Genomic DNA, 15,593 nt, shown 5'->3' on the forward strand with positions numbered 1-15,593 from the left:
AAAACCACCAATGCCATGCTTCTCCCTCTGCAGCTTGGATTACCTGGTTTGGTGACACTTCAGCTCAATGGGAGGATGCTCTTGTCCCTCTCATTTCCTGGTAAGTACCAGTTTTATAGTCCTCCTCTGTAGGAGGAGCCTGCGGCCACTTACTTCACTCATTGGCACCTGTGGCATTTTGGAGACAGGAATTTCCTTGAACTTTGTCAGTTATTGTCCTAAATCTTTTTTTTTTTTTTTTTTTTTTAATATTATTTCCTGGAACCTGAGGGGTTTCCCTTCTGTTCAGCAGAGCAAAACCACCCCTCCTCATCTATTCCCCCCACCCTCTCACTCCCCAGAGGCTGATGTCATCACACTTGAAATTCAGTTGCAGAAAAAAAAAAAAACAAAAAAGCAAATTGCCTTTCAGAAGCATATATAAACCCTGACACCAAAGCACCTTCCAGACACACACCTCTCCCATCGCTCGAATAGGGCAGTGCAGAGCTGGCCACTAAGCACTGGTAACAGCCACCAGCATGGTCTACTTCACCCTACAGGTAACTGCTCTTTCATGTACCAAACCTGCTCCTCTCTAACCTTTCCTTTTTCACTTTAAGGAGGTGATGCCGTTTCCCCAGGCGGCTCCAAACCCGTCGTGACATTAAATGGGAACCTGCCCTGCTACTAACAGCATCAGATGGTTTTCACAGACACTTTATTCATAGTTACTAACCTGCTCCTTCCATGCCTGCTCCTCTTATGTGCCCCAAAAGTGGTTTGTACAGTACCACGGCGGGGAGGGGGAAGTTGTTGTTGTTGTTGGGAGATGCTGTGTGGTGGTTATTTATTTCTCCTCGTGTCCACTCTGAGCTGGTCCTGCAGCTGTCAGAGGATTTAATGGTAGGGCTGCAAAGGCTGTGCTGCCCCTTCGACCGTGCTGCTTTATTTCCCTGGCTGTTCCTGGCACCTTTGTTGGACTGAGCTTTGGAAAGTTTTGCGGGTTTGTTTTTTCTCTCCTTTAATCACCTCGTTGATTTTATCCGCTCGTTTGATCTGTGTGAGTGCCTTGCAATGCCATGGTAGAGGTGCAACCCCTCAAACGGCTCTGGGAAAGCTCAAGGACCCTAGGTGACAAAGGCTCTTTCTCTGTCTTTACTCTAGAAATCCCAGAAGTTCTTGGCAAGCTCCCGGCAAGTTCACAAAACTGCTGCTCACGGTTTGTATCTCTCTGCAGAACTGCAACCCCTGTCCTTTTCTAAAGAGCAGCCCAAAATAATCGTAGCATTATGATGAAGAAAAAGCCCCAGGCTAAGCACGCTGAGATAAACTGCTCAAAGTCCTGGAAGACAAAGCATGCTTGGGAGGGCTGCTGGTGGGTATCGCCCTCGGTTGCTAAAGAACAAGGAGAAAAGTAACAAGTGGGGGAAATATCCATTGCTGCTCCTGTGCTAAACCAGACACTTTAACTGCTTTAGAACCAGACTTTCCAAATTCCTGCCCTGACCATAAATGTAAGATATTTCAATTGTGCCTGTCAGTGGGTTGCTCAGATCCTTAACTCTGCCAGGATTTCTCTGGTACATCTGACCTTGCTATTAACGCTGCTCGAAGGGGCTCAGGGATCCTGCTCTGCATCTCCCAGCCAGTGTGCTGGAGTCTCCTCCAGCACCGCCTGTCTGTGGCTTCCCAGCTGCGTGGCCACTTGGTCTATTACAAGTTTGCCTAGAAACTTTATTTTAAAGTGTGTTATTAATATAATAAACATGGTGTGTGTTAGTTAATAAACACTCAAGAACAAGAGAAATCATAATAATAGTAATAGTAATATCATCATTAATAGTAATTATGATAATTATAATAATAAGAATGGTAATAATAGGAGTAAGAATAAGAATAAGGATAAGGATAAGAATAAGAGTAAGAGTAAGAAGAGTGGTAATAATAGGAATAAGAATAAGAATAAGAATAAGAGTAAGAAAAGAGTAAGAAGAGTGGTAATGATAGGAGTAAGAATAAGAATAAGAGTAAGAGTAAGAGTAAGAGTAAGAGTAAGAGTAAGAGTAAGAGTAAGAGTAAGAGTAAGAGTAAGAAGAGTGGTAATAATAGGAATAAGAATAAGAATAAGAATAAGAATAAGAATAAGAATAAGAATAAGAATAAAGGGTAAGAGTAATAGTAAGAATAAGAGTAAAAGTAAGAGTAAGAATAAAAATGAGGGTAAGAGTAAGAAAAAGGTAAAAGTAAGAATAAGAGTAAAAATAAGAGTAAGAAAAGAATAAAAATAAAAATAAGGGTAAGAGTAAGAATAAGGAGTAAGAATATGAATATCAATAAGAGTAAGAATAAGAGAAAGAATGAGAACAAGAATAAAAGTATCCATGCAGACCTGTTTCCTCTTGGATAACCTTATTAGACAGACCCTTTTTATTTGAGGCTGTAAATTGTGTCCTGCAGCTGCCAGACCAGCACAAAAACACCGGAGTCATGAACCACTTTTAATCGAAGGGTTAAGAAAACATCCCTGCTTGCTGAGGTGACAAAGAGCAGCTGCTGACGGGAAGGAAGCAATCGAAACTTTCTGGGTGCAGTGTGATTGAGCAGATTTTCCTCCAGCCTCTCCAGCCTAGTTCAGCTTCACTGTTTCCTTCTCCTCCAGGGCGTTGGTGCTTTCAGTTGTGGTTTACAGAAGATGCTCCCAGACCAAACACAGGGTATTATTTCTTTTTATCAGCAGTTTCCAAACTGCTGAGTGTTAGGGATTCCTATAGCAATATATTTCACGGCGAGCCCGCTGCAAGGGATGGATTTTACTTCAGTGAGTCACAGCAGTGATGGCATTCTCAGCTGTGTTTACAAGTAGTTTTTAGACTCCTGGGCTCTAGGTGAGTCCAAATACATTTGCAAGCAAACTGTGAGTCAGTAGGCATGACATTTAAGAATGAATACTTGCTAGTGAAATTAGGGAATGTTTTATGGGTTTTTTTTTTAATTGGGATGTTTCTGTTTGAAAAAAAAAAACAAAACAAAACAAATCAACATGTCATATGTAGCTGCTGGTTCTGATGAGGTTTCCTGTGAGGTATTGAAGCAAAGGATTTTTATTTTCTTGCTTCACTCATCTTGACTTTTTCATGTGATTACTTTCATCAGGACACTGATGCCATCTTTTACCTGTGTGCAGCTGTGGATATATCCCCCACATCCATATACAATCATGTGGCTGTGAGCTACATTGGATTTTACAGTTTTTCTATTGATACTATAAATTACAATGGGTGACAACAAGTGTAATTCTATGAATTACAAATTCAGCAAAACAAAGCAATTTGCCACTGAATTTGGACAGTACAACGGTCCCAAACTGGATATAATCCACAGGATTTGGAAATGGGGACAACCAAATCCAAAAGCATCAAGTGCTTTGTGCTGTCTGCCCGCCTCTACCTTACAGGTCATAAACACTCAACTAACTAACTAACAACTAACTAACACAGGCACCTGTTTTGCCTTGGGAAGCTCGACCTGTTGCTCCTTATCAACCAGCAAAGTTGTTTCAGAGACAGGAAAACTCCTTCAAAGATCAGGCTCAGGAGATCTCCTTGCTTAATCCCCTTCGGAAGCCCAGGCTGAATTATTTATTTTTTTTAAGTATCCTTTTGAGTACATAGGGCTTAAGAGCTTTGCTGGCTGAGGCAAGACACTTCTTTGCCTTGCAGGACGCAAACTTCTGGATAAATCCAGGCTTAGGGACTAGTCTTGCTTGCCAAAAAATAAGGGAAGCTCTAGGAAATTCACTTTTTATGTGATCCACTCCTGACAGGGCGTTGCTGGTCATGTAGCCAGGGCACCTGCACTGCCTGTTCTCCAGAAAGGGACATAATTTGTATTGACCCCCCCAGAAGATGGTTGCTTGAAACCCAGGGTGGGGGGGATGGGACTGAGCCCTGACACTGCTTCACTTGGACCTTCCTGGAGCTACCCCAGCGAGATGCTGGGCAGACCCTGCACTCTCCACCTGCCTTTGCCCTTCAATTAATCCAGTGTGAGTGGAGGGTGAAGACCTGTGAGCTGTCAGGACGTGGTCCACACGTGTCTTTACACCCCCCCCTCTCTCTGTGTGCTGCAGTGGTGGCCAGGAGCGCCGCGGAGGAGACCGTGACCAGCAGCTTTGCTTCCTTCATCCACGAAGTCCGAGCTGAGCACTTGTCCCAGACCGTCCGTCACAGGAGCAAGAGGATGATCCTGGACAGCATTGGGGTTGGCCTTGTGGGCAGCACCACGCACGTGGTCGATATCGCGCTGCAGTACTGCCGGGTAGGGAGAACCTCATGCTGCCACGGTTCCCACCCTGGCATCACCACCATCACCAAGGGTTTATTTCATGCCAATGCAGGGCTTCTGCCTCGCAGTGGAGGTGTGTTCTGACATCACTCCAGGTCCTCACCTGACAGTCTCTCCCTTTCACAGGAGCTGTACTCTTCGGTTGCTGTGAGCTCTGTCTATGGCAGGCCAGGCATAAAGCTCTCCCCAACGCTGGCTGCATTCACCAACGGAGTTGCGGTAAGATGGGCTCTTCCAGGAGAAGCTCTGCTGTACAGTGTCTGCAGAGACACCCGTTAGTATTACAGAAAGCAGACTGGTGGCTGGGAGGGGTAGTGGGAGGCAAGATTTCATGGGCTTCTCTGCAGTCTTGCACATCGCTTCGAGAGGGACCAACCGGCCACCATGGGGACCAGAAGGTGACTGGGTGGATGTTGTTACAGACATAGTCTCATCAGTATCAGCAAGGACCCCTGTCTCCCTCAGCTGCCAGCCCCCCCACACCAGCATGTCCTCATCTCCATTTCTCTGGCAGACTCACTCCATGGATTTCGATGATACCTGGCACCCTGCTACTCACCCATCGGGGGCTGTTCTACCAGCTCTTCTGGCAGCTTCCCAGATGCTGCCTCCAAGCAACAAACCCAGTGGCATGGAGTTCCTGCTGGCATTTAATGTGGGCCTGGAAGTGCAAGGAAGGCTCATGCATTTCTCCACTGAGGCTCACAACATTCCCAAAAGGTAATCTTGTTTTCTTTACCAAGTAGGAAGAAGGTTGGTGAATCTGTTAACAAGCCTGTGCTGGGTTTCAAAATGTTAGTTTAAGTCAGCAGAACTCAGGATCAGTGTAAAGCCCTGCTGAGAGCCAAACTCCAGTTCTGCCAGTGCTGATGAGGCACCACTTAGTTCATACACATTTGGTGACCTCTGGTGACTGTCTGACTTGGCCGTTTATTTCCAGTCCCATAGGCAGGTCTGGTAGGTGAGGTGCTTGGGTGCTCCCTGTGCCAAACAGGCAGGGTTGGAGAGGGTTCAGAGGAGGTCATGAAGATGATTAGAGGGCTGGAGCACCTCCCCTACAAAGAGAGGCTGAGGGAACTGGGCTTGTTCAGCCTGGAGAAAAGAAGGCTGTGGGGGGACCTCATTGCAGCCTGCAAGTCCCTGAAGGGAGCAGAGAAACAGGAGGGGAATCAACTTTTTAAAAGGGTAGACAATGGCAGGACAAGGGGGATGGATTAAAGCTAAAAGAAGGAAGGTTTAAGTTGGATATTAGGGGAAAGTTTTTTACAGAGAGAGTGGTGAGGGGCTGGAACAGGCTGCCCAGAGAGAGGGTGGGTGCCCCATCCCTGGAGGTGTTCAAGGCCAGGTTGGATGGGGCCCTGGGAAACCTTGTGTAGCTCCAGGCCTGGAGGTTGGTGTCCCTGCCTGTGGCAGGGGCGTTGGAGCTCTGTGATCCTTGGGGTCCCTTCCAACCCAGACCAGTCTGTGATTCTATGATTCTACGATCTGCAATTTCCCCTTTAGGTTCCACCCTCCCTCAGTGGTTGGTACCATGGGCAGTGCTGCAGCCACTGCAAAACTGCTCTCTCTCAGCACGGCCCAGTGTGCAAACGCTTTGGGCATCGCTGCGTCGCTGGCAGGGGCACCCATGGCAAACGCTGCCACTCAAGCCAAGCCACTGCACATCGGAAATGCCACCCGCCTGGGCTTCGAAGCAGCACTGCTGGCTGCCCGAGGCATGGAGGCTAACCCCCTAATTCTGGATGATATCCCTGGCTGCTCTGGATTCAGTGCTTTCTACAGTATCTATCAACCCAAACCACTGTCTGCACCAAGTGACCATCACGAGTTCCTCTTGGAGAAGCAGGATATTGCTTTCAAGCGCTTCCCAGCCCACCTGGGGATGCACTGGGTGGTGGATGCTGCCTTGTCTGTCCGGAACCTCTTCATCAACTATGCAGGTTCCTTCTCACCCTCTTTGATCCGCACCATTGTGCTGAAGATCCCAGTGTCAAAGTACATCAATCGGCCTTTCCCCAACTCTGAACACCAGGCTAGACACTCCTTCCAGTTCAATGCCTGTGCTGCCCTGTTAGATGGTGAAGTGGGCCTCAGCTCCTTCTCTGAGAGCAGCATCCACCGGGCTGAGCTGAGGGAGCTTCTGGACAAAGTGGTGGTGGAGCACCCTGAAGATAATGTGGCCAACTTTGACAAGATGTATGGAGAGGTGGCACTGCTGCTGCACACTGGGGATGTCCTGACAGGCAAGTGTGACACTTTCTATGGGCACTGGAGGAAACCTCTGAGCAAGGAATCGCTCCTGAAGAAGTTTCGATCCAATGCCTCTCATGTGCTTCCAGAAGAAAAAGCAGAAACCATCATCACTATGGTTGACAACATGGAGAATTTGTCAGATAGTTCCCAGCTGGCTTGCAGCCTGTGAGGGTGAAGCAAGTGGGGTTTTGATAAGGGATGTGCCCTGATGAAACTCTGATTCCTTTCTTCATTGGTGCTTTACTATTGATTTCCAATGACAGGAAAGTTCCCACCCCTTGAAATCAAAGTAGATGCTTTAATACCAAAGGAGCCCACAAGGAAGGAGATGTGTCTGTGTCAGTAATTAGTACACAGATTAAGTTTCAAGCCGTGGTTGATGCTGTCTGAGTAGCTGAAAAGCCACAAAGTACCAAAAAAAAACCCCAAATCCCATGGAAATCTGTGAGAATCCTGGGGTATCATCTGGAAGTCCGTTCCCCAGAGGGAACTGTGTCTAGATATTTTTTAAACCTGCAAGCAAAGGGGGTTTTTCTGTGCAGATGCCTAACCGCTGAGTCTGGGAAGAAGAGGAAGTACAACTCCAAAATGTGTGCTTTTCTTAGTGTTCTTCTGGGCACTTTTCAGATGATGGTTAGTCAGTCATGCTGACCAGATGAAAAATCTATCAGCTACTGTAAACAGCCCTGCCTGCAAAACTCTTGGGCAGAGAGGGATTTATTTTTTTCTTTTCCAGTAAACCCCTCCCATTTCTCCAGCACTTGGGAAGTGTTTGTGACTTCGGTCTGTACAAGGGATGGTTCAAGGACCCTTGAAACCTGTATGTCTTTTCTGAGTGAAAGGCAATCAGTAGGTGAGGAACCCTACATCAGTCCTGCAGCTCCTGTGAGGTGGCCCCTGCCAGTCCTAGGGCTGTGCCACATCAGCTTTGCACAGGCTCCTGTTCAGAGCTGGCCCACCAGAGGTGGTCTCTATAGACCGTGAGGAGATGGGCACCTCTGGATGGTGACTTGGGACACAGAGGCTCTGACTCACATGGGGAAATTCCTGATTCACTCCCCTCAGAGGAGGGAAAACTTCTGGAGACTCAGTTCTTCACTCTCCTTTCCTTCTGGGGTGAAATCAGTACTCGTGCTCCTGAGTCACTGAAAGGCTTTCTTACCCTGTCTCTTCTCTGATCAGTGAGGTGGAGAACTATGCAACATTCCCCTACACATCCAACACATACTGTGACTGCTGATCCAAGGACTAATTTCCAATATCATCCTGATATAGGTACAGAAACTCTTGCAGAAGTGAGGGCCGGTTCCTTTTTAGCTTGCTGGTAGTGGTCTATGCAGAGAACGTCCCAGCCAGAGCAAAACTGTTTGCCCACCTGTTAATCCACTCTCTCACAATGTATAACGTATCCACACTGAATCTTGTTGAATAAAGAACTGAAGTAAATTAATTTTCTGAATAAAGATTTAATGATACATTATGAATACCATCAGGTTCTCAGTTTTAACTTGAACATATGCAATACAGAGGCTTTTCCAACAGATGGAGAACCCAGATGAAGCTAGGACAGAGCCAGTGAGAAGGTGCCCTGTGGACAGTGATTTCTCCAGAGTCATATATTAACATGGAGCCCTACAGGCTGGTTTTCCTGATGGGAACAATAGCTATTAGCCAGCAAAGCCTGGTTGTGGCTAAACATGATCTGTCAACAAAGAGAAGTTACCCAGTGTTTCTCCATTAAGCAACAGATTTCAAATACCTGCTAAGTTTCCATGAAAAGCTTCTGGTTTCCCCTAGTTCAAGCCAGGGGTGAGGTCACCAAAAACATCATTCCATGTTTCACAGCCCAATGAACTGGAAGCCCACAGACACAGTGCCTTCCAGGTCAGCCGTCAGCTCAACATTTGTCAGTGGAATCAATACCTGTGACAGGACACACATACTGACTGCAGACGGGCTGCAGTGGAAGGAACAATGAGTCTCAGTGGATTATTGGTGGGTTTAGTGTCCTAACATTTGTTCCAATGTTCTCATTTCCATGCCTTCTGCTCTGTGCTGCAGGGATGCCATGTGGGAACTAGCACCTTTTACCTATTGAGCTGAAAAAAGAGCTTTCTGGCTGGGTTTCAGGCTACGTTTTTGTCCCTGAGATCCAGAAATCCTTTTAAGCTTCATTCATGTCCTGGCTGTCCCACCAGAAGCAAACCTTACACCTCCCAGCAGACTATGTGGAAAATTAGGAAAGGGGGACACAGGAAGGGGCCCTTTATTGGGCCCCTTATCAGCTGAAGCAGTAAGTGGCTTTTCCAGAGCATCTAGGAGCTAAAGGCATACCTAGGATGTTTTTCACTGATGGAATTTCCTCTAAAAGCCTCTAAAAGCCTGAGGCACTGAAGACGCCTCCAGTACCCCAGACCAGGAAAGTCTCTCACTCATTATTTCTAGTTTCAAACAGCAAACATTTCATAGCCTCAACTAATTAGGAGGCCCAAACCTCTGGCAAGGTAAAAAATGACCTGTGAAAATTATAGACCAGCCTGTGTGACACTGAAGGTATTAATGTGGTGCCACCGAAGCCCTTCATTTCTCCTCTCAGGCTGACTAAGAAAAGAGCCGTTGTCCTCCTTTCTGCTGCTGTTCCAAGATAAATGAGGCTTAAAATTAATACAGGGAAGCCTTTCTCCACACACATATTTACAGTAGGAAGCTCAGTGAATGGCAGGACACTTGCAGTGTGGAAAGAAGCCGGATCCGTGTCAGCAATCCAGCAGTAGCTACAACCCCATGCCAGACGTTAACAGGGATCTGCTGGAACAAGCTCCTGGCCGGGGAGAAGTGGGGGAAACCTGGGGCAGGATGTCACCATCAGCCCTCTCCCATGGGCATCGTCCCTCTCCCGTGGGCAGGACCCCCCTCCCAGTGACAGGACCCCACTCCCAGTGACAGGACCCCCCTCCCCATCACAGGACCCCCCTCCCCATCACAGGGGCGGAGGTGGCCACCAGCTTTCAGCACCATGGAGAGCGACCGCGGATCGGGGCCGAGGGCTCCTGGACCACGCAGGAGGGTCCCTCCCTGGGGGGTTCCCTCCCTGGGGGGTTCCCTCCCCGGGGGTCCTCACCCGGGGGTCCCCGCGCATGGTAAGGGCGATGAGCAGCCGGGGAGGTTTCTCCAATGGCAGCTCTTGTCTTCAGGTCCCACGAATGGCTCGAGTGGAGCCGACAGCATCTTTCCACCCTACGGCTGCCACCGGCACCAGATTCCAGTCATTTGGAACACGGGCTTTGCACTAATTTTTTTATTTGTTTTACGGAATTTTGGATTTCCTGCAAAACAGCAGCAGAAAAAAATACTAGTAAAATTCAGGTTTAGAGAGGACTTTGACTGTAGAGGTCAGGAGAATCTTCTCTGCCTTCCAGCACCGTTTCCGTGATGGTACCATTGCTACCGCAGTGTGGCCAGCTGGAGAACTGCTCTCCTTGAAAAAGCCCAGGTCCTTCTTCACTGCTTTATGCTTTGTAAATAACTGGTGAATTGCTTTTCAAATGATTAAAGAAATAAGAAAACTTAGGGCAGTAACTGAGTGCCACCAGTCAGAGTGGACGCTGTGTTGGTAAACCACTGCCCCAGCTCTGCAGACACACCATCCTCCTCACAGGGATGAGCCATGCCTCCCTCCATGCCATGCAGACAACCCCATGAGTTCCTGGAGTGACTCTAGATGCTTCTTCTGAACAGAGTGTTGGCTTTCCTCTTCCCTGGTCCAGAGGCTCTCCAAAACACTGGATGTGTTGCCATGGGGGAGGCTGCTGTTCCAAAAATGAATGCCTGAGGCAGTCCACAGGAATGTGACATGCATGGGGATGGAAAGGAGGTGCAAATCCTTCCCAACTGCAGTACAAGGTTGCATCCTTCCCTCCACATCTGGGATGTGCAGGCCAGACACACGTGGCTGGTGGAAGGACCGGAGCAAAACCTTGTTGGGGCCTTACTGGCAAAACAGGGCAGCCAGGCTGGGCTGCAAGAGGGAGATGGTGGTTTCTGACTGATGCCAGCGTCTTCTCAGCATCTTGTTTCCTCTTTATTCCTGCACAAACCTAGGTGAACTCACTGACTTTAGACCCTCCATCCCTCCATGCAGTCATCTCATCTCTACTCGTTCCCATCCCAAGTGACAGGAACCCTGTAGCTATTTATTTAGAGCTGAGCATGAGGCACAGAGCTTCAGCTTCAGAAGCATTTTGTGTGTCAGACACTGAGGCCAAAACCCCATTTACCAGTCAGGAAGTGAGTTTCAAGAGTCATGGCTGGATGACCTTATCACCACCTACAATTACCTGAAAGGAGGTTGTAGAGAGGAAGGGGATGACAGGTGACAGGAGATGGGACAAGGGGAAATGGCCTCAGGCTGTGCCAGGGCAGGGTCAGAGCAGATGTGAGGGGAAAGTTCTTCCCTGAAAGAGTTGTCAGGGCCTGGAACAGGCTGCTCAGGGAGGGGCTGAGTCACTGCCCCTGGGTGTGTTTAAAAAAAGGGTAGATGAGGTGCTCAGGGATATGGTTTAGCACAGGACTCAATGATCTTAAAGGTTTTTTCCAACCTAGTGATTCTGTGATTTAAACCATTGGTTTGGTGTGAGAGCCACTGGTGCCAGCCAGCCAGTGTTAAGCCTTGCAAGCAGATGGAGAGGAAGGGAGACAGAAATCTTCAGCTGTGTAAAAAGGAACTGTGAAGAGAAGGGAAGTGACAGGTTCTTGTGTGTTCATGGTGGACAGAAATGAGAGCCTTCAACTGTGGATAAAGTGGTACCAGACATCAGGAAATATGTGCCAACAGCAGCAGGATAGATCTTCCAAGAAGGTCAATGAGGTGTCCATTGATGGTGATTTATAAAAGCAGGATTCATACCCAGGGGTGAGAGCTGAGCAGACTGCCTTGAGAAAACCCTCATGGTTCATGCAGCCCTGCTTTTATGGCTGGGATTTGAGAGATTTGTCCTAGGTTTGCAAAATAAGAGCTTGAACCTGTAAACTGGCCATCAAAAGCCTGGCCTCTACATCCTGTCTCCTGCTGGAACACAGGCAGAGTAGGGGCTGTGCTTAGGCTTCCCCTCCACTGACTGCAGTCGCATCCGTGCAGTACCTGGACACCTCGATCAGGTTCTCGTCGGGGTCTCGGAAGTAGATGGAGGTTATGGGACCCACAGCGCCAGTTCTGGCCACGGGACCTTCTTCAATAGTCACCCCACAGGCCTGGGAGGAGATATAAGAGCAGGGGCTTCATGTTTAAGGAGCTCTTATCAGGGCATTGTGCATTCTTCCCCACTCAGCCTTGAAAACGTGAGCAGTTGGATGAGATAATTCTGACATTCCCCAAGACACAGTCCTGGGGAGTGTCACTTGGGAAGCTCTGACTTCAAGCTTCCTGGGTCACACTGCCCTGTGCACACTCTGCACCTTCCTCACCTTCAGGTGATCCAGCAGCTGGTCCAGGGGCACCTGTGTGATAAGGCAGATGTCTGCTGAGCCAGGAACTGGGCACCGAGCCTTGGGTTCAAACTCCTTCCCAGCCTCATGCAGGTTGAACTTCTGGTGGCCAAAACGTAAAGCTTTGCGATTTCCCTGTTCCCAAGGAAAAGAATCAAAGTGCAATGAGACTGACTGGGCTGGAAGCCTTCAGCACCACTCATTTGTGTAGTCCTGAAAGTCCTGGGGATCTGGTTGTAGTCCTCCTAGCTCTAGGCTCTTGCTGTGGCCATCCAAGACAAGGACTGGCCACTACAAAGCTCCCATGACATCCCTGGAAATGTGGAATGACCCAGCCACAGGCAGCTACTTCCAAGCTGTAGTGATGTATGCTTTTAGGGATGGGCACTCTCCTTCCTGCCTTTGGGGCAGCCACACAAATAATGCACAGGCTGACACTGCAGCGGGGACAAAGTTGGGGTAATGGGAAGAGGGTGAGGAGGGAGGTTTTTGGGAACTCCGAGCTTGGTGGCCTGCAGCTTGTGCTGGTACTACCATCCCCACCCCAAGAAGATGCCCCAAAGACCCTGTAAGAGCTTCACAAGGAGCAGCCACTGACGCAGAACCAGACTGGAGACGTGTTTGTGCCTCATCTTACCTTGAAAGTCACCACCTCCATGCCCAGGACTTTGGAATAAAAAGCTACAGTGTCCTCAATGCTCTTCACAGTCAACACAAGGTGATCCAGGTGCTGGATGAAACATGAGGGTGGTGGGCTCATACACTCCTCCTTCCAGGACATGATCTCAGGCCTGAGAACCAACATGCAAAAGCACAGAAGATAAAGGTTGGGAGCGATCAGCTCTTCAGGGAAACAGTCCAGGAAGCCGTGAACTGAGACCAAACAGGTTTTCCTTTGGCCTGCAGGTGGCACAAGTACCGAAGCAATAAATAAATTCTCCTCCCTGAAATGTCCTGAGACCCCCGCTTTGCTCTGGTGGGACCTGAGCATGCCAGACCCCCCCGGCTGGGGCCAGATCTGGAGCACCAGCTGCATCACCTCACCAGGGGCTGTGTCATCACACACCAAACACCCCACGCACAAAAACCTGTGCACACCAAGGATGGACCATGTGTGTGATCCTTCCTTCCAGCCCCCTCTGGTGTCCTCCCAACCTCCTAAGTGTCCAGGTGTGGACACTCATCCAGGTGAGCTGCAGAGTGGAGCCAAGCTGGGCCCTGCCAGTGCGGTAGGAAACGTCTCTGGGGGAAGAATATTCCTGGGAGAAGAGGGCACCGTGGCTGAAGGGGCTGCTTGGTGTCCCCAGGGAAAGGGGCTGTGTCATTGTCATTATCTTTCAGGAAGGGGACAGAAGCCCTTCTTGTGCCTCTATAATACAGATGTGACACAGGGACCAGAGGTAAGGATCAGCACCATGAGGATGGGACCTTGCCACCAACATGACTGTGGGTCTGAGCCCAGGGGGAGAGTGGCTGAGAGTTCTGGGACTGTCACGTGGTGCCTTGGCAGAGTTAAAAAATCAGCTTCAGGAAAATTAAGAGTGCTGTAAATATTTCAGTGGCCCTGCTTGCCACCTCTCTGCTTCACTTCAGCCGTATTCACACCAGATGATCCTCCTTGATGACTCCCTGACAAGCCCTGGGCCCCAACCATCATTGAGCATTTAAAGCAGGCTCAGGCTGCTCAACTGGGCTGCAGCAGGCCTTCCCTCTGTCCCCCAGAGCCTGGGAGCACCTTTGCACCAGGCAGTGAGAAGAAAATGGATTTGGCCCTGGTGGCCTCTGCATGAGGGTATGGGGGGGGGGGGGGTTGGTAGCCTGGGTTTTGGTGGATCTTGGTGCTTTGCCTTCTGTTGGGTCCATACCCTCTGGCATCACATGGTAATGGCTGGCAAGGGCAGATTCAAAGTCCAGCTGACACAGGAGCAAGGTCAGCATCAAACCAGGCTCAGTTTCACTGGGGCTTCTGCTCACTGCACTCAGGGGAGCTGCTTGGAGCAGGACCCCCTTGTCCCCAAGCTGGGAGTGCAGCATGACCTGGCCCTTGCCCAGCCACTGCCCCAGTTACAGGGGGAAGCTGTCAGCAGAGGCAGTGGAAAGTCACTGCTCCTCCTTGTTGCAGATGTCACTTGGTGTTTAACGACCTCACCTCCAAGTAAGGTCCCTCTGCAAAGTCCTTGCCCCCCAGGAAGTTTTCCTGAGTGCTCCCAAGTTTGTGTCACAGCCTGCAGCCCCCCACTCCCACAGAGCAAACCTCACCAATAAACCCCCCCCCCCACACCCCAGGTGAGCCCCTCAGCAAACAACAGCAAGGAAAGGGGGCTGCAGAAGCAGTCTGAGTACCTGTGAGAGAGGACCAACAGCTGGGCAGGGTGGCTCCCTTAGGTCTGTCCTCTTCCTGCTGCCCAGAGCTGGGCTGTGTGAGCAGCAACGTCACAGGAGAATGGGGAGGAGGAAAGCAGAGATTAGAAACAGGATCTCTGAGCACTGCTCAAAGGGTGTACTTTGAGCCAAAGGAACTGAAAGTCCAACTTCCTAGATAATGCTGCTTGGAAAGTCCAGGAAAAAGAGGCTGGGCATTTTAGCCAGTTGTAGCCCTCCTTCCCTTTGTGAGGGGAAAACCACCTGGCAAGGCACATGCTGGGAGCACGTCCCAAGGACGTGTGAGGGGTGGGTGCCATGCTGACCTACAGCCTGCAGCTGTTATACAGCAAGGTGCAACAGAAAACAGCCTGAGGGTGATGCACAGAGCTTTGGGCAGCTTTCTGGACACCCCTTCCTGCAAACAGGCAGAGAACCCAAAAGGGTTCTCTGTGGCCTGAGGCAGAGTTAGAGATTTTCTTTTTATTCCTCCACAAAACCCAGATCTGTCAGAAATGGAGTTTTGAAAGGTCTGAAGCTCTCTGGGCAGTCGGCTCCTCAGGGGTGGGTTGTTCAAGCTGCCGACCCCGTGACATCACTGTGGACACCACTGGTGAAGCAAAGAGTTCAGGATCTTCACTTTTTTAGAGAGAAGGTTATAATGAACAGTCCCTTAGCCCCATGATAATCATCACAAGGCATGGGGGTCATATTTTCAACAGCAGAAATAGATCAGTGTGTTGTGGTGTTGCCATAGGATGGCTTGTAAGAAGATGGGGTAAGAACAGGCAACTCCCCAGGAGACCAGCTTGGACCTTTAGAACTGGAGCATTTGCTCCACTCCTTAGCTAAAAGCAATAACTTTTTAATATTGGTAGTTCTGAATTTTCATCTGTCTCGGAGGAGGGGCTGGCAGAGCCATGGTGCACAGTCTGATGCCTGGGTGTTGTAATGCTACACACGTCTGGGTGTCTCAGGGTGTTGTACCCCTCTTGTTTTGGCACAGGGTCACCATGAAATCTGACAGTAGATTAGAAAGGAGAGTTCCTGGAGAGAAGATGCCTGTTCATCTGCAGTGGGAAGTGGTCTGCTGAAGGTACAGCATTGGCACTCACTTTGGTGGAAATTTGAGGTTTGGGAGGGTTGGGTTTTTTACTAGAATCATAGAA

At 49.3% G+C, this 15,593-nt stretch overlaps 2 protein-coding genes across 2 annotated transcripts; one reads left to right on the plus strand and one right to left on the minus strand.

The window, feature by feature from the left end:
• Positions 1–521: 521 nt before the first annotated feature.
• Positions 522–6,748, plus strand: LOC311195922 (cis-aconitate decarboxylase-like; the record flags this gene model as incomplete). Its single annotated transcript, XM_084269371.1, is given in 9 exon segments — positions 522–542; positions 1,147–1,201; positions 2,720–2,787; positions 2,789–2,842; positions 2,846–2,867; positions 4,112–4,299; positions 4,453–4,545; positions 4,841–5,046; positions 5,830–6,748. Coding segments are annotated over 9 exon segments (1,626 nt in total).
• A 4,928-nt stretch (positions 6,749–11,676) lies between these two features.
• On the minus strand, positions 11,677–12,868 carry GLOD5 (glyoxalase domain containing 5; the record flags this gene model as incomplete). Its single annotated transcript, XM_084269374.1, has 3 exons — positions 11,677–11,829; positions 12,043–12,198; positions 12,701–12,868. The coding sequence occupies 3 exons, from the start codon at positions 12,866–12,868 to the stop codon at positions 11,677–11,679; spliced, it is 477 nt and encodes a 158-aa protein (XP_084125500.1).
• Between the last annotated feature and the right edge of the window lie 2,725 nt (positions 12,869–15,593).

This window comes from Gallinula chloropus (genome assembly GCF_964237585.1).
Source record: "Gallinula chloropus genome assembly, chromosome: 11".
In the NCBI taxonomy this organism is placed as follows: domain Eukaryota; kingdom Metazoa; phylum Chordata; class Aves; order Gruiformes; family Rallidae; genus Gallinula; species Gallinula chloropus.